Source organism: Pieris brassicae, chromosome 13 (genome assembly GCF_905147105.1).
Source record: "Pieris brassicae chromosome 13, ilPieBrab1.1, whole genome shotgun sequence".
NCBI classification, from domain to species: domain Eukaryota; kingdom Metazoa; phylum Arthropoda; class Insecta; order Lepidoptera; family Pieridae; genus Pieris; species Pieris brassicae.
This window is the reverse complement of record NC_059677.1, coordinates 5,399,389-5,418,217: the sequence shown is the minus strand read 5'-3', so window position 1 is coordinate 5,418,217 and position 18,829 is coordinate 5,399,389. Positions and strand designations below refer to the sequence as shown.

The 18,829-nt window shown below is 34.9% G+C and overlaps 3 protein-coding genes across 9 annotated transcripts in view; all 3 read left to right on the top strand.

Annotated features, from left to right (window-relative positions):
- Positions 1-207: 207 nt before the first annotated feature.
- Positions 208-2,540, top strand: LOC123717781 (ribonuclease H2 subunit B). 2 transcript variants are annotated; one of them, XM_045673969.1, is made up of 5 exons: positions 208-667; positions 764-833; positions 1,147-1,285; positions 1,478-1,652; positions 2,200-2,540. In XM_045673969.1, exons 1-5 carry the CDS (start codon positions 574-576, stop codon positions 2,511-2,513), a joined length of 792 nt encoding a protein of 263 aa, XP_045529925.1. In that variant the 5' UTR covers positions 208-573; the 3' UTR covers positions 2,514-2,540. The 2 variants fall into 2 exon arrangements, with proteins under 2 accessions (XP_045529925.1, XP_045529923.1); XM_045673967.1 differs by having other exon boundaries at positions 212-667; positions 764-973; positions 1,161-1,285.
- A 292-nt stretch (positions 2,541-2,832) lies between these two features.
- Positions 2,833-10,223, top strand: LOC123717800 (YTH domain-containing family protein 1). 6 transcript variants are annotated; one of them, XM_045674010.1, is made up of 6 exons: positions 2,833-3,042; positions 3,150-3,174; positions 3,785-3,916; positions 5,879-5,887; positions 6,207-7,723; positions 9,369-10,223. In XM_045674010.1, the coding sequence occupies exons 1-6, from the start codon at positions 3,019-3,021 to the stop codon at positions 9,408-9,410; spliced, it is 1,749 nt and encodes a 582-aa protein (XP_045529966.1). In that variant the 5' UTR covers positions 2,833-3,018; the 3' UTR covers positions 9,411-10,223. The 6 variants fall into 6 exon arrangements, with proteins under 6 accessions (XP_045529966.1, XP_045529963.1, XP_045529962.1 ...); XM_045674007.1 differs by having other exon boundaries at positions 5,879-6,007; XM_045674006.1 differs by having other exon boundaries at positions 5,879-6,010.
- Positions 10,224-11,011: 788 nt separating this feature from the next.
- LOC123717686 (heparan-sulfate 6-O-sulfotransferase 2) overlaps positions 11,012-18,829 on the top strand; it is a 94,975-nt gene continuing 87,157 nt past the window's right edge. The window contains exon 1 of the mRNA XM_045673825.1: positions 11,012-11,587. Within this exon, the coding sequence (XP_045529781.1) occupies positions 11,399-11,587 (189 nt within the window). The 5' untranslated portion in view covers positions 11,012-11,398. The remainder of the gene's footprint in view (positions 11,588-18,829) is intronic.

The following is an 18,829-nucleotide window of genomic DNA, read 5'->3' as shown; positions in this document are numbered from 1 at the left end:
TATTTTGAAGTAAATGTCGCAGTAAAGTAGTTCAATCAGAGAGTTAATTTAATCTCCAGACGGTTAATTAAAGATACGAAACATTTAAGAGTTTCCTAAACGTTCCTAGTCAACAAGCCTAACCTAAACTAATACATGGAATTTCCAAGCTCTCAGATCTATACATAAACACTAATAACGATCTTTCGTTTACAAATTTAAAAGTTAAAAGATCGAGAAAGAATGCTTTCTTTAGCTCTAGCTCAACGTCAGTTTGGTTTTGAACTTTTTTTTCTTGAGCAGCAGTTGCATAAATATTATGAATAATATAATTTGTAATATAGTAAATATGGGGTTTTTGGGGACGTTTTAATTGAAAAGAAATCTACTATATATTTTACTTGATTGTATAATATATAGCATATTTACATATCTGTGAAATATAAGAATTGTCATGCTAGTTCCTAGTCTGTACGAAACACGAATTATTAAACATTCGAAATTACAAATTTCGCTCCGTTTACGCTACGAGCACAGACTTGAAAGTTGAAACTAATTTTATTATTATATTAACAGCATTACCGAAACATTACTATGACGACGAGATCTAAGAAGAAAGTTGGGCCTATTCAATCTACTGTAATTACAAAAAGCCGTATAGAAAATTCTTGGGTTATGTTGATAAAAGGTATTTGTAAATATTTCTAATGTCCAGTGTACTAATGGAAGTTAGGTTTTATGAGTTATATATATTATTGTAATATTTTGTGAACATTCATTTCAGATACGCTCTTTAACAATAATAGCTTTAGGATAATAACTTTACCGCACCCGGCACACAGCTCGCCTACAAAGTATGTTTTAGATAAGTTAAATAAGAAGATGTTTGAAGTAGTGACATTCAGTGAACCATTTCGTTCCTTGTTCATAGGAGAAACTGTGAAATCTGATGGAAGTATAATGTTAGTGACTCCTGTTAACCCTGTATTCTTAGGTATGATGGTAACACTTGACTAAATTTAATAATAAATAAAATAAAGGAAATATCTTTTATAAAAATTCTGAAAACTATAGGAAATAAGATTGTGATCTCATCCCTACAGTCCTACTTTATTACAACTACTTAAATGTGAGTCTAGAGAGTGAAAAGTTAACTTAACATTATAGTAATACTTCCACAGTGCTTCCTAGACTACGTGAACAGTGTACAAGCAGGGCAGTGCCTTTAGAAGATTTATTATCTGAAAAAGGCTTTCATGAAATTCCAGAGTTTATTGGAGACTTGGATTGTGTTGCAGACTTAAAGGTAAGTAAAAACAAAGTTAAATTATAATTATTATAAAGACATTATTCTATACAGATGACTGTCTACAGAAGGAGATGAACTTGTAGTGTTTTTGATGAATATCAAAGCAAATTTATTGTATAACTTAATAACAACATGACATTTTCATTCTGAGAATAAAATATCTATTATTTTAATTTATATGTTTTTAAGGGTTCTGCTGAACTAAAAGCCTACAAGTACAGTGAAGTTAAAACCATGGAGTGGCTGGAAAGTAAAGTGCGAAAATTAGCAACATTATTAAAAAATAAAAAGATACATGTTACTTCTGGATCAAGTTCTGCAACATTTATCTCTAGTACACTCAATAATGACTCAATTGATGAAGGTAGAGTTAAGGTTATCTATCAATAAAAAAACAGTGACACCACAATATTCTAATAGTCTTGGGCTCATATTTCTGTTTTTATATTTAAGTCTAAGCATGCCAGTTTCCACACAATATATACCAGTGTATGAGCAAGTATTATATGCACACATAGGAAGAAAATTACATTGATGCATGACCATAATTTGAATGTGCAACCTCAAGACCAAGAGTTGCATGATTTAGCCACTAGGCCAGCACTGATCATAATAGATATTAGAAGAAGGGTTGTTTACTCAATTTTGTACTAGAACCAGTGCTGCTTTAGATTCTCACTGTTACATTTTAAACTTCTACAATTAAAAGTATGAAGTTTTTTTATTCATGCAGTATGCTTGTGCCAAAATTATCTATGTATACATACACATTTAGATAGTTTACTATTTTTATAATAATTGAGAATACCTTTAAGAAAACCTTTGCATCAATTTTGTTAAGATGTCTAGTTTAAAAAGGAGTTTTCAAATAGCAATATTTTCTTTCTTTGAAATGACAAAACATTTTTCAGAATTTTACCTGAAGTATGCTCATGGAATTATTTCGGAATATCTAGAAGATGACTTAGTTGAAGTGTTGGAAAAGAAATTTGCATTCAAATCTGAACTTATAGAGTCTGTTGGAAAACGTAAATCTGATGCCAGTGAGTTATTAGAAGCCAATAAAAGAGTTAAATGTGAAATTAATGAAGATAGTGAACTTATGGATACTAGTTTTAATTCAAATGTGGTAAAAAAACAGAAACCCTTAACAGCCAAAGAAAAGGCAAGACAGAAAGCAGCAAGTGGAACAAAGACAATATCCTCATTTTTTACCAAAAAGTGAACATTTTACTATTAAATAAATTGTAAATATTAAGATTTTTATTATTGAGTTATATATATGTAGTTGTAATTCAGTTCTCACACTTAAAGCTTAATTATTTTTAAAAAAATCAAGTTGGGCACAAGAAAATTTATTATCCGTAATCCCTAATAAACGAAGATGTGAAATCAATAACAGTTTCTCACTTAAATCGATTATTAACCTAACATCTTCGGTCAACTCTATTTCTTAAACTTGGCGTTTCAAATAAGGCGCTAAATTTCAATAATTAGTTTGAAATGGCAACATTGCTTCTCCGCCAATCACCATTGAGAAAAGCGACGTCCATATTCGTTCCTATTACTTTACGGACATTCAGCAAACATCTTAAAAATTGACTTTTTTAGTTATTTTAAGTGTTTCTTGGACAATTTAGACTTGGTGCAGTGACCTGATGTGATAATAATAGTGATTTATTGTAATTAAAGACTCGTAATAAAAAGTTTTAACACTAAAATCGCGGCCAATGTCAGCAGGCGTGTCAGATCAGGTATTTCGTATTAATGCTTATTTTTTTTCCCTATATAATTCCTGTTACTGGTCTAGCTTTGTATTTTTTAATATAAATATTCTTTGTTTCATGTTCTTGGTGAACAGCGGATGAAAGGGCAAGGGAATCAAGGTAAAGATGCTATTATGACGTTGCAGGTGTTTTAAGAATGCCTTGTAGCACCGGGCGGCTTGCATCCGGTATATTTTGTGAATGTACATTTACTGTTTGTCATTCATATCACCTGATTTGTATGGTAAACTTTTTATCATGATATTCTAAAAAAATATATACTTCTTTAGTAAAGCTTTTATGTATCAGGTGATAGCATTTTCGTTAATCAAGCTATACTTAAAATAAAAATATTATTAATTATTTGAGGGAAAACTGCCATACTGTCACTTGGAGCTGTTGTAGACAAATGATCTTCAATTAGATATAACATTCAATATTAATTATTATGTAATAAGATAATTATCCTATAATATGAAATACAGGAACTGTTATAGTAATTCTTAGAATACCTAAATTAAATAGGTAACATTAATTTTCATTGGAAAAAAAAGACTGGCTCAGTCAACACCTCAGTTGGTAATGGGAATGCATGCATGTTATGGTTCAACTACAAAGAAATTTAAAATTTACCTTCAGTCATTATAGAATTGTCATCACATACCTGTTTGTTCATCTGCTTACAACATTTTGCATTTGTTATCACAAAATTTTTGTCACCTGTTCACAGTATCAAATGCACCTAAAGAGCATCAGCTAGAACGGGGAGGTGAAGAGTTGTCAGAGGTGTCATGGCGTCATCAGCAGCAAGCATCATATGCACCACCCATCTCGTCAGCAACAGATCCGTACAGCGCAGCAGGTAGGTACATATTTTTCACATTCATATATTGTATCCAACAGATATATTGAAGTTCAATACTTGTATGATTAATTAGTTATAACATATTTTAAACAGAAGTTAATCTTAATTTCCGTAGTCTTATAATTTTTGAGGCTAATTTGTATTTAAAATTTAATGTTATCTGATTTATTATTTCAGTTACTAATCACCTTTAGTTGTGTATCCATATGTAATTAAAGACCTATAAGTTTATTCCTAATTTTATAATATTTTTTTAATTTGTCTTTCTGATCAGCCCAGGCTCATAAAAGCTAAAATATGTTTATCTTAATAATGGCAGTATAAATATGCGACAATAGTTTTTTTCCTATATTCTAAATGGGATCAAATTTTTTTAATTCTAAACATTCTACTATGAACCTGTCATAAGGATACAAATAATATTGTTAAAAGATTTTGAACAACAAAAAGGGTGGTTGTCATTCTTTCTGGATGTAAGTTAAGTATTTGACACTATGAGGACATATATAAATTGTCTATAGTCTATTACCCCAATATTTCTCAAATTTCCTTGAGTCATATTTACCATTTGCTCCAGTTGTATGACTGTATCAAAACTCAGCTATGTAGCGCAGTCAGCTAGTTATCATGCTGGAGATCCATGTTCAGAAGCGAGATGAGTTGATGGCTACTTAGAAGGTTTTACACACTCAGTAGAAAATAAATTTAATTAAAATAATTACTCTAAAAACAAGGTCTAATGCCTGTATGGATTCATACTTGCCAGCTGTTTGGTTATAGCAGAAAGTGGTATATTATTTTATAAGTGATATGGGGAATTGTCAATGGTCCTTGATACATTTGTAAAGACTACCTCCATAAGACCTTGAGTTAAAGGAAGTTGCCAGTACAATTACAAAGATTGCTGAAGGTCACTAACATAAGCTCCATCACCGGAATGTTCAACGCTATTCAACTTCTTGACACCACGAGGCTAGTGAGAAGATTGAAATGGAAAAACCATTTGTATTAGTTAATGAGTTTTAGTGCTTGTCTTAACAATAAGACAAACAGTGGTGATTGAAAAAAAATTAAGGCAAGAACAGTTTCTACCCCTTAATAGAGACTATAAGTTTCTTATGTTAAATATCATTATTAGTCAATTTAAGGTATTTATTAGTCTTTAAGTTAAGGCTGTATTGTCCAATGATGTCTCAGTAAAGAGAAAATTTATAAAAATGATTAGTATGAGACCTGGGTTGTTTGAGCTTGTACTATCTTATATAAATAATAAACATATTTGACTACAGTGGAATCGATAACTCGAATGTTAAGGGAACGGCAAAAAGAGTTAACTCAGTAAAGTTTAATAGTATATATTTATTTATTAATATTTTCAGTCATTTCACGAGTACAAGAAAAAATGAATATTTTATTAGATGGCCCGAACTTGATCATTATTTTATTTTAGTCTTATTATTTCTCGGAATTCCAATTATAAATACCGGCAAATATCTTGAACAAATGTCTTTGCCCTGCGCGATTTTTAAGCATCACTGGTAAAGGTGGGGCTGCGGGAGAGGGACGAGTCGATCGTGATTGGTAAATCAGTTGACATTTATGTCCTTGTTTAATGCTAAAGAAGTTTGCCGGTATCTGAAATATGTCATTATATTTTACTAATTTCGATTTAGGCTTCTTTTTAAAATTCGAGTATAGAATATAAATATGTATTATCAATACTTCGTATGGAATTAACATTTTATTCGAGTTACAAAGTCTAAATTACTCAGGATACCGTGGATTTTGAAGTTCAGCGAAAGGGAATGGCCATTGTTTTTGACTTACTGAGGATTTCGACTTAACGAGGTTCGGGTTATCGAGATTCCACTGTATGATCATCAGTAATATCAGATACAACTATCGGTTAATGCTACAGGCTTATTCATTCATATCTAAACTTATAAATTTTTGTTTCAGGTTATTACGGTACAACAGCACTTCCTTATCAAGCCTTCGGAGTTGGGGATGGAACATGGTCTACCAATGGCACAGACCCAATGACTTTTCTAGGAGGATACAATCCTCACGATTCATATGGAATGGACGGTAGCTAGTATTTATTCCAGTTGGCAGAGTTTAAAATATCACTAGCCTGTAAACTTCTATGCCAAATTTGAATAGATTACTAAAGTAGGTTTAAGCTACCATTTTAAAAGTAATTGAAAAAAATGTTCCATCCATCAAAACCAACATTATATTACAATCGAAATTTCTAGATTATTTATGCATTACATAAACATTTCAGGTGTGTTCGGACCGTCGTCAACCCCATTTTCCAACGCCGCATTTGGACAACCGGCATCAACATTCAACTATTTCCCAGGAAACGGTGATTATTCCACTTGGGGCCAGCTGGGTCGAGCTAAACAGTATGACGATTACTACAGAGCTGATGGGCTGTACGTGCCGGACGGTATTAAAGCAGTGGAGACCGGCGTTCAGGCGCTGTCCCTCGGGGAGCACAAGCATGACAAGGATCGCGCCGAGCTCAAGGATATATCGGGCGGATCGCAACCCAAAAAGATGACGTGGGCGTCCATCGCCAGCCAACCGGCTAAGCCGGCGCCATTGTCCCAGACTGGCGGTTTGAAGAAAAAAGGGCCGGGCATGCCCCCACCGCCGATAGTGCCCGGGAAGCACAATATGGACATTAGCACTTGGGACGCAGGCAAGAGCGCACCCGTAGCGTCTGCCCCCCCGCCCCCGGTGCTGCAACCCCCTTCTGTGCCTGCCCCTCTGCCGATGCCTCAGCCGGTCCCGCCCCCGGCCCCCATGCGATGCCCTCCTCAGCATCAGCCTCCCCCGGCGTGGACCCACACCCCTCGCGCCCCCATTCCCCCTCAGCCCCGGCCTCCGCTTCCCACTCCCCCGCCGCCATCCCTGCCCCCCCAAGTCTCCGCTCCGACCGTGCCCCACCCGGTACTCGACGAACTCCGCGTTAAGAACGATTACAACCCTAAAGACTTCGATCTCACCGCCCCTCTAACCCGATTCTTCGTCATCAAATCGTACTCCGAGGATGACATCCACCGCAGCATCAAATACGAGATCTGGTGCAGTACGGAACACGGCAACAAGCGTCTCGACTCGGCGTTCCGCGATCGCGAGCGCGAGGGCGGCTGTGTGTATCTCTTTTTCTCGGTGAACGGTAGTGGACACTTTTGCGGGATGGCCCGCATGGTCAGTGCCGTAGACTACAACTCTAACTCTAGCGTGTGGTCTCAGGACAAGTGGAAAGGACAGTTTCGTGTTAGGTGGATATATGTTAAGGACGTTCCGAACGGGCAGCTGCGTCATATCAAGCTGGAGAACAACGAAAACAAGCCGGTGACCAACTCTCGCGATACGCAAGAGGTGCCCCACGCGAAGGGTCTGCAAGTGTTGCGTATAATGCATAGTTACTCACACTCGACGTCGATTTTCGACGATTTCATCCATTACGAGCGTCGCCAGGAGGAGGAGGACTCGCGTAAGGTGCCGCATCCGGCTCCGGTTCAGGAGAACCATCGCGAAGAGCACGACGGCCGTGGATACCGTAATTACCGTGACTACCGTGATAGGGATGGCCGTGACGGGCGCGATCATAGGGACGGGCGAGACGGTCGCGATGCCCGTGACGGTCGTGATCATCGCGATCATCGCGATCGTGACCCCAGGGATAACCGCGATCCGAGGGATGTCAACCGTGACTATAAAGACGATAGGGACGGCCGGGACCATGGCTATCGTGACCGGGACCGGGACAATTACCGGCCACATAAGGTAGGTTATTTTATTTTTTAGCTTATTACCTACCGGAAGACACTTTTGATAGATATAATATATGTAACTTCAATCTTTTGGGGCTACGTTGCATTGGATGCGGAATCAAAGGTAGGTTTTGTAACATTCCCCCTTAGTGACAAGACTTTTAGATCCATTCGTACCATTGACATGTTTAATTATAAGAATTTGACATTGACTAGCTTTTAATGTTTGTCTGTGGCATGCTTTAAGGCTTATTGAGTTATGTTGTATAAGTTTATTATGGAATATAAGATACAGGTATCACTTATTCCACGTCATTCAATTTGTATCGCAGACACAGAAGACGGAGGATGTAGAGAAAAAGCCGGCGTAAAAACTATCAGTACTCTGTTAAAATAGCCAATCATCAAACAACACTTATTTTAAAACAAATATCGCAAATTAATTAGAAGTAGCCTGTCTAGCACCAGTCCAGGCCCTTTTATTTAGTTAATAAATATAAGATAAGCGTTAACTTTGTAGTAAGCCTTTTTACACAGCTTGTCTTTAATACATTTCTTAAATTTATGAAAAGGCAGAGAAAAAGATCCTCTGGGACTTTATTAAAGAAGAGTCCCTTTTCCCAAATAAGAATTACTAACTTTAGTCTAATATGGGTATATTGCAGCCTGCGTTTGTTACGATTATTGATATGCATATGTTCCATTCTAGTAAACTTTTTTTGTATACATACAAATAAATATGTTGTATTTTTAAAAATACTATAAATCTAAACACAATTAAACATCATACAGACACTTTCCTCCCTTAAAAGTTATTAATCTTATTTTTATACTACTTTATATTCAAATGTATAATGTGATTGTAAAAATGAGTTTAATTATGGCAGTATGTTTATGTAGTCCTGTAATCCCTATATTGGGCCTGAAATCTAAAATATTCCTATTATAATTCAATTTTTATTAGAGATAAAAGTCGAAGCCAAATCATTAATCCAATTAGACCACCTAAAATAGCAGTTTTGAATTTTAAATAAAATGAAGATGATTCTAGTTGCCCCTTTCAAAAGGTAGTTCCGTGTGGGTTTTCAATTCGGTTTTTGAATATTTTGTATACATTAGTTCAAGAATATATATTATTATTATATGTTAAGACAATGTACTCATGATAATATATATGTAATATCACATATTCATAGCTATGGGTATATTTTTAATAGCTTTAAAACTATTTTTAAATGTCATAAATACATGTATGTACTTTAATAATAATGACAGCCTATAATTCAGATACTTTTACATTTATACTTGTTTCTATTTCTATGTCTTGTAGGTATCTATGTGCCCTTTTTTGACCAAGGCCTCCTCAAAATCCTGCCATTCCTATTCCTATTCTCTGCCATGTAACACTGTTCAGAATCAGAGAACCTAGAGCCCAAGGTACAGAAACCTTGGGCTCTAGTTAAGTACTTTTGTCCTTCACTTGTAGATGGGCATGTGGCAAGAGGTACGAAGTTCTTCTGCCCATTTCCACTTTAGTTTATTTATTTTAATTGAAACATTAGTTATCTTAGTTGTTGTTTTTTTTGAATCCGTATTCTTTATTTTGTCTATTATTTTCTTTCCTATCCTATAATAATAATTATATCCAAATTTTGCAGGATCGCGATGGTTCTCGTGGGCGTGGAAGACCTCGTAACTAGTTGAGGTCCAGGACTAGCTTCTCTCCATAGAAAACAAGTTATCATTGGTACCGCAGCAGATGTATGCATATACATGAGGAACCTAACAGTTGAACTACATGTGATGAACAATTTAATAGTATATGTTGAACAGTGATTCATTTAAAAACATTCATCAAATTTAATGTGTTAATCAACTGAACATTGACTAGTGAACAGGACATTTGATAATCGTGTGATGATTGTGGACTTTTCAAAATCGTGGACTGATACAAAACGGTAATTTTATAGGGAAATATGTGAGAGGAGTTTGATCCTTTGTGAAATTGTATGTATAAACATCAGTGCACTGTGGGTCTCATATATCTGTTTATAGCGATGGCTATAAATTTTATATAAATGGAATTTTATATACGGTTTTTAAAGTAAATTCTCTCGTAATCGATAGATTGGTTCACACAAAACATGTACAGAATTTTGTTTTATGTGTACATATAATGTGTATTAATAACATATAATTTAAGTGAAACAACAGTGCGACGAGAGATTTAAAGTTTTATTTTAATGTGCCCACCTTATTTTTAAAGTGCCTTTTCTTTATGAATAAAATCAATTAGATTTGTTTTAACTGATAATTGTCACATTTTCTCAATATTTTAATACCTTTTGTAAAGCTATGAAACATTTATTTTTCATATTTATATTGTAGCGAATGGTTTTGTTTTATGCAAACAGCATTTTATCTCCATACGGTGTTCATTTAAGAATCTGTGTTACACAATTATTATGAAATTCAATCACTGATAATGAATTAAAGCCTGTTATAGACATTGTTAAAAATTATTATTTTTTCACCTATTTGACATTTTACTACTGGATATTTCTCATAAGCCTATTAATAGTGAAGTAATATGCCTAGCTATTTTAAATAAATTATTGTATGTTTCATTACATACTGTGTATGTCTTACTGATGATTTCAACAAGTACAAGAGTCCAACACTCGAATAGATTCTCGGCACTTAAGTGTTGATACAACGACGACGGGATGGGTCGCAACTATCAAGTAGCTTGCAAGGGTTTAAAGTGGGAGATATATTTATTATATACTCGATAGCTTAGACATTTTCAGTAAATACGTAAAACGAATCGTAATCAAATTCCGTTTATAATAAATTGTTGAAATCAATCCATCAACGACAACAAAGTAAATCGGTAATTTTCATCAGCGACCTCTATTGGACATAATAAATAGTGTTTAATTTTTGTTCTTTATTTGAATCTCGCTATAGCTTCACCGTCATATTATATAACTATGATTTAGTAGTCATAAATAATCAAAGGTAAGGTAAAGTAAATAACATAAACAAGTGGTTGATACAGGTTTTGAAACAATGTAATGCTTTTGGTATATTTTTGTCTATGGTAAACACTATTCTTTATTAGTAACTATTTAAAATTGAGTTTATTATGACGAAAGATTCAAAATAATTAAAGATACAAACTATTTTTTTTATTTATGTCAAAACTTTACAGCTTTGCTAAGCTTGTGTCGGCTGTCATTTGTCAGCTATCAAAAATATACTTTGAAGTCAGAAGGCTCGGTACTCAGTTAAGTGCGAATTGTGTTGTTTACCTCGCACATTTTGCTTTCACTAGCAAATGTTTACATTTACAATTGCTCCTTAGCACTATTGATTTAGTGAACATGGCTGAAGACATAAAAAGGACTAAGCTATGTGTAAGAGAGCTGCAAAACGTAATGTGTGCCATTCGGAGCCTTGCGACTTCCTCGGCGACCAGTGTTCTCGTTCTCGTACTCGCATTTTAGTTTCGGTCATCGAAGTGTTACAACGTCTCCGTTATTATCAAAACAATGTTATCGAGTTCGTATCAAACATTGATATATGAAAAACGATAATGTAATTAGTTTTCTGCGGTAATAAAACGAAATTGTGGACTTACTTAGCGTGTGTGGACCAGTTTAAGATATATTTGTAAAAATGAGACATGCATTCGACCGAAATGCAAAAAAGTGTATCAGTGCAAGTAGATAGTGATTTCGCGCTTTTTCTACCCGGTGGTGTGTACGAAATTAAAAAAATGGAACCAAGATCGAAATTACGAAAAGTGATTCTATTTTGCTTATTACTCTCCCTGTTTGGGATGGTGGCATTTGGATACTTCTGCCCAGATCAGGTTAGTTTATTCAAAATCAATTTTAATTATCGTAATTAGCAAATCGCAATACTGTTTAGAGTGAGTAATTTTCTATTTTAAAATGGGTTGATTTTTTATTCTTCTATTTATGTAAAAAAAAAATGCTTAATTTATTTGAATACATAAGATTTCATTTTATTTACTGACTTATTACAGTAATTGTGCACTAACTCATAGATCTTATTGGGTAAGATTTTTTTCCTTATAAATGTTTTAAAATTATGCAGTAAAAAATTTATTAAGTGAAAATTATTTATTATAATTTATTGAAATAGATTTATTTGTGTTGCAACTTAGATAAAATTATTACTAGCTCTATAAGTTGTCAAAATTTTAATTATAATTTTATTGTAGAATAGAATAACAACACAATTTATGTAAAATATTTACTTACTATGCTATTAACTTTTTAATTATTAATTGAGTTTAATACCTATATAGGTGATAGTAAAGGTAATCTTTAAATAATACAATTTCTTACATGCCCATATTTATATATATATATATATATATATATATATATATATATAATTTTTTGATGACATTAATAAAACTTATTAATAAAAAGTATTTCTATTATGTGCATCAGAGTACCTTTAATTCTGGTAGCATTTCCTCTTTGTAGTGCTATGTTTTAAGCTGTGTGAGGAGCTCTGGACTTGTTGGTGGTAAATAAATAATTCCTTTTTTGTCAAAATAATTTTATTTTGATATTTTAACTGATAATTGTCACATTTAACTTTTACAATTAACTTCACTTCACTTTCACAATTAACTTTACTTATCATAAACATATCCTATATTCTCAATAATAATTATAGGATATATTTATGAAAATTACTTAACAGTATTTTATAAGTGAAGAGGAAGTGGTGTGGGTGTAGAGATGCAATGTAATATATGTAAATCATAGGATAAACTGTTCAAAGGCTTCCTTTTATTAAGACAAGGATTTGGAATAATAAAAGGAAGTTCATACTTACTTTTGTTATTTTGAAATAAAATTATAGTGTATTATATTTTCCAAGTATTTAAATTACCTATGTTTTTTTAAATAATAGTGTTTATGAAAAAACCAACCACTATAATTATAGTTATTGCACATTGGTAATACTCCGCTATTTCTTTTACAAACAGTGCATTGAACATTCTACTTCCACTCAAATGATTTTAATTATATACTGTAACATACTAACACATTTAAAATTGTTCTAAAAATAAATTTGAATAGAGAATGTGTTTCCCGAGTTGGTTGAAAAACAAGCTTATTGTATTTACAAACTAGGTCCATGAATGAGATGTCTCTTAACAAGTCACAGTAACAGTGACTCCGCTAATTAAAAGGGGTGGCATACAAATGGTATACATTTGTCTTGCTCGACAAATGATTAGCAAAGATTTCTTTTGACATCGCTAATTTAATGATGTCTTTGACACTTCTGTCACAGTATTTTTGGTCTATGGCATCATTATCTAGCATTTCTATCTGTGGGTAATGCATCTTTCAGATAAAGGTCAAAGTTGAATTAAGATTCAATTAAATGACCTACTTTTTTATGTGATAAGTCTGTCATTTGTGGTTGTTATATGCAGAAGAGGTCTTAGAATCGCGACTATTAAAAAATTGATCTGTCCGTTTCTCAGATGAGGACATGGATCTGTCCGTGAGTAATATTCAGAACAAGTCAAGATGAAAACGGTCCAAAACTTTCATAAGACAGTGAGATTCAGAAACAAGACTTAACTGTCAAAATCCAACAGACTATTGACATAAGAAAAATCGCAATTGTGATTTGGATTAAAGAGTACACTGCCTGCACATTCCCCTATGTACCAGATGACCAGACTCTAGATTATTCTCCATTGTTGGTGTGACTTCCGATTAACCCGAAGTCGAGTTCCCTGTATTGTTTCGATTATAAACACACTATTCACATGTTTCTTTACGTCAAACAATATTGTAAAACACGACTTCGGTACTAACTTCGTGTCGTGTACTAACGAAGTCGTGTCTTAACTTCGTTAGTAGCTTATAAAAAAGATTTTATGATCCAAAGTAAGATATAAAAATATTGAGTGCGTTCCGGTACATCATCAAGTGCCAATACCCTCTAATAATCGCCGGAAAGGGGCCGTTTAAAATCTGCTTACGGAAAGTATTACGTAAGCAGATTTACTGCAATTTATCAAACCCCCCCCCCCCCCTACTTTTGTCAGCAAAAGTAAGCAAAGCTCTCAAAAATAATAGTACATGAATGTATTAATTTTTTGTAGCAATTCTCCAAAATGCATTTTGTTTTCTAGCTAAGACAATGAAATTATATGTAGAAAAGTAAATAATTACTATTGACGTAATCAGCAAATGAGAAACTCAAAGAGTGAGAGAGAGAGAGAATTCGCTAGTTATATATATACCTGCAGCTGAGTTTTATCATTGGACGTGAAGGCAACCGTATCACTCCACGCCCTTAGTTCAACTTAGCGTATATGGAACCAGCTGCCCACAGAATTATTTACGAACCAATTCAACTTAGGGTCCTTTAAGAAAAGATCGTACCTTTTAAAAGGTCGGCAGTGTAACTAAAAACTCAACTAACTAACTATCCAAATTAATATCTAAAATGTTTATTTAATGTTTTGACTTTTAGTTGCTAAAGTTGTTAATGTTGCTTCAACAAGTCCCAAGTGAACACACAAATGTGATGTAGTTTTGAGCCAAATCAAACAAATGTTGGAATTAATATTTGAGTTGGATGTTCTAGGGTTTAATGTGTGCTAAATTTCATAAAACGTGGCGTTACAACCCTTGGTCTTGGCGTCGGATATCTATATTATATAAAAATGAATCCCTACTTCCCTTGGTCACGGCATCACGCGTGAACGGCTGGACCGGTTTCGCTAATTGTTTTTGTTGTGTTTGTTATTGTCAGGAGAGGATTTAGAAAGTAATTAAGAAAATTGCGCGGAAAATTAAGAATAATTAAGCAAATATCGTCAAAGAGGATGTGAGAAAAATGAATTTCGTTTAAAATAAATGCTTCAATCGGAATTATTATATTGCTAAAATAATAGAAAATAATTACAGTCGCTAATTGTTTGTGGCATTAATCTTGAAAATACATGCTTTTCACATGCCCAGTTATATGTCGGAATACCAACAAAATTATTTATATACATATACATGCCAAAAAACAACAATATATCATAAAGCATTTTAAGTTAATTATACCAATCCGAAATCAGTATTCATAGTTAAGACAGGACGTCTGTCGGATTCGCTAGTATTTTTTCTACATAGAAACAGGGGGCTGTCAAGTATTACGTAAACACTATAGGGTTGGGGTGCGGTCTTGATTTTCTTATTTGATGATTACTTGACTTAATGTCCTATAACACCTAGATGGGGCGTCCACAGTGAGTCTCCATCGCGTTCGGTCTTGAGCCTCGTGTTTCACCTCGCTCCAAGTCTTTCCGGCTCTCTTTGCCTCGTCCGCAACTGTTCGGCGCCAGGTTTGTTTGGGACATTTGATGATTACGTCAACAGTAATTATTTTTTACACATATTACCCACACATTGAAAACGAAATACATTTTCGAGGATTACTACAAAACATAAACATAATACTATTATTTTAAATAGCTTTGCTTACTTTTGCTGACAAGTAAATCTAAGCTCTTGCAAGTAAATCTAACTAAAAAAACTATATTGCAGTAAATCTGCCTTCGTAAATAATTGAACTGCTCCTAGGTGATCAGCTGTGCCTTTGAGTTTTGGGTCGAAGGCAAGGCAAGCCGGGTTTCGATGATGTCCTTCATAAGCTTGTTCATGTTAAAATCTCATTGATGTAGTGGTTGGGTTCGTCAGCAGATAATGTTATTTTGGGTACGACCTCCCAGTGAAAAAAAAATACAGTTTTGTGGCTTGAGCCACTGAGGTCGTAGTTGCGAACCATCAATGGATTTTCTATGTGCGGATTGAACACTCGCATACGTAAAGGAAAACATCGTGAGGAAACAGTCCTCAGACCCAAAAAGTTGTGTGAGGTACAGATGGATGATCACCTACTTTCCTATTAAAAATTAACGGAACAGATATGGAATCTGAGAGTCTTAGAAGGTTTCAGAGCGACTCTTTATTTCGAAAAAATGAAACATTTTACTGTTATAAAATATATTATCATTATAAAATTTTGATTGTTTGTTTGCAATGAAAAGGCTTCGACACTACTGCAACGAATTGAAAAAGTCTTTCACCGTTAGAACACTCTATCCCTGTTGAGCAAAGACTATAGAATATTTTCATGAAAGTTATCGTTCTGTATGATATAACGATAGTGTAATCTAAGATGTGAATACCAATAAAATCCCTATATCACTGCGAAAACTATTGACAATATAGCATAGTGTTTCATACTTTTATAGAATAATAACATCTACAAAAATGTCTACATATGTCTAACAATAATCTATTTGCATTTAAAAGTCTATTTACCGAGAAAAGCTTCCGGCTATAGAACATCGCGATACGACCGAATTAATGAGGAACCGCAGAGTAAACTAGACATCTATATATAGTTGTGTAATATCACTTTATATATAAGTTTGGAATTTGGATAACTATGGAACATTTAGGCGTCTAAAGTACCAAACTGGAAATACCACTTGCAACCTCCAGTTTTGGTCATACGACCCGACGAAGAACGAAATTGTGTCTGGTCACTTCTACTTCGAGACCGCGAAATAAAAATACTAAAATATTTAAGTACATTTCTAAAACATGTGACTACAATCACAGTCTAATTTTATTTTTGCTCTCAAAACGTCGTGTTAAACTGAAGGTAATCTAATACTTGAAAATATGTTATAGAAACGATACACGTGTAAAAATGACAAGACAACTTAAGAAGGCGCCAGACCAAATCCATGAATTCCTACAACCAAGTAGCTTGGAATATCGCAGCACACAACTCCAGAGGGGACTTTTTGTATTGAAGAAGTCGTATGGGTCCGAGTTATAGCCTTTTACGAGAGCACTGCCTAGTGGCTTCATATCATTCCAGAGAGCAGAAAACCCTGGCACGAATGGAGTATCTATGTGATTGGAAAGGAAACGTAAGGAAACCAGCCTGGCCAAGGTTGAACACCTTGCCTAACAAGAAACAGAACTGGGTTTTTGGTTGTTACACGCTGTCAATCGAATGGAGTAAGTGACTATCCAGTCGGTAGATCGTCTGAGCTTCGTGGTCAGCAAGGAAACATTGGGAGCGAACTATCAGTTTCCACCGGTTTCTGTCCACCCTTTACAGTTACAACGTACAGTTTGTAGGATAAGTCTTTCACTTGATCCATCTGACAGTCCAACTAAGTGAAAATGGTACCAATGAAATCAGTTCCAGGGGTACCTGAAACTTCCTTTAACTCTAACTGCGTGATAATAAGAGCCTATAATGTTTCTATTTATGGTCCAAACACAACTTCGAGTGTTTAGACACTGACAGTCTTAGGACTGTGCTCAACACGAAATGTGTAAAACCATATCTTGCTATGACGAACCATTGTTTATTAATGACGGTTTATAAAGTTAATCACTGGCGCTTCAACCTTTCCAGGTGGCCTCAGATTTCTGTATCAGTTTCATAATCATTTGTCAATCTAATAGTCAAGTGATCAGCCTCCTGTGTCTAAGACACATCCGCCTTTTTTTTGTTTTTGCAAGGTTTTCTCACGATAATTCCTACATCGAGCGAATGTTAAATGCGCCTAGAAAGAAAGTCCTTTGGTACCAGGGATCGAAGACCATCAGCCACTAGGCCAACACTGTACATTACAGTAAATCTACTGTATGTTCTATGCACGTGTCGATGTCTATATAGGGTGTGGTGTTGCTGCTATTGTGTAAGGCATATTAATGGACAGGATAACACCTGGGCTTATAGCTCAGGTGGGTAGGTTTTTTTAAAGAGCAAACGAACACAACAATATCTCTTAAAACGCACTGCACTCGCGAGCCGTCTGGCGTTGAGTGTCCATGGGCGGCGGTATCACTTAACTTCAGGTGACCCTTCTGCCCATTTGCCCCCTTTTCTATAAAAAACACAACTGAGCGTTTTGTAAGGCAGTTATTGCGTACCATTACTATGTGGAACCAGCTGCCTGGTGAAGAATTTTAGTGAACTAATTCGACTTTATTCAAGGGTCCAAGAATATATGTGCAAGGCCTTAGACATTGAGTACCCATTAGGCCTTATCGCTAACTAGCGATCATTTCCAGGCAACCCTAGTAAAAAAAATAAAAAATGTAACACTGTCTAGTAGTCTATAAATTGCACAAAACAATAAATATCTAAAATTTCCTAGTCGCCACCAAATATAGTTACTAATTTGAATTAAATTAATAGCATCCCATAATTAGACAAGATTTTTGCAGGTGGGAGATAAAATATATGTTTTCTATTTATATGACCACGCAAGGGTAGACAGAGCCCACGGATCTTCATTTACGGTCCTGACCTCTGGATCTGGATGTGGTCCAGGTATGACTAGGCATACCTAACCCGATTTCACCATCCGTTGCCTTGTATATCCTACTTGTTCCTACCTTCTCATCTTCCACTTGGCCAAACCACTTCCCTTTCGTGTCCTTGACTTGTCTAACCCAGAGTGTTAAAATAAACATCCCTGCTCTATGAGATCTAAGATACTAAACTGCACGCCAATGGTCTAAATGTCATGTCATAGTATAAATATACACACTGAAAGTGTGACCTATATAGATGTGAGCTGTAATGATAAACGCAGATTGTCTAGAATATGTTTTTTATTTATTATCCTATTTATAAACGGCAGTGTTGGCTTAGTGGCTTCAGCGTGCGACTCTCATCCCTGAGGTCGTAGGGTCGATCCCCGGCTGTGCACCAATGGATTTTCTTTCTATGTGCGCATTTAACATTCGCTCGAACGGTGAAGGAAAACATCGTGAGGAAACCGGCTTGCCTCAGACCCAAAAAGTCGACGGTGCGTCAAGCACAGAAGGCTGATCACCTGCTTGCTTATTACATTGACAAATGATCATGAAACAGATACTGAATATGATCCTAAAAAGGTTGTAGCGCCATGAAAGAATTTTTTTTAATTTATAGAAAATATTTTTTTTGCACAGGTGATGGCTTGAAAATTTAGCTTCACCACATCCGTCCTGGTGCAAGTCAGAAATGGACATCA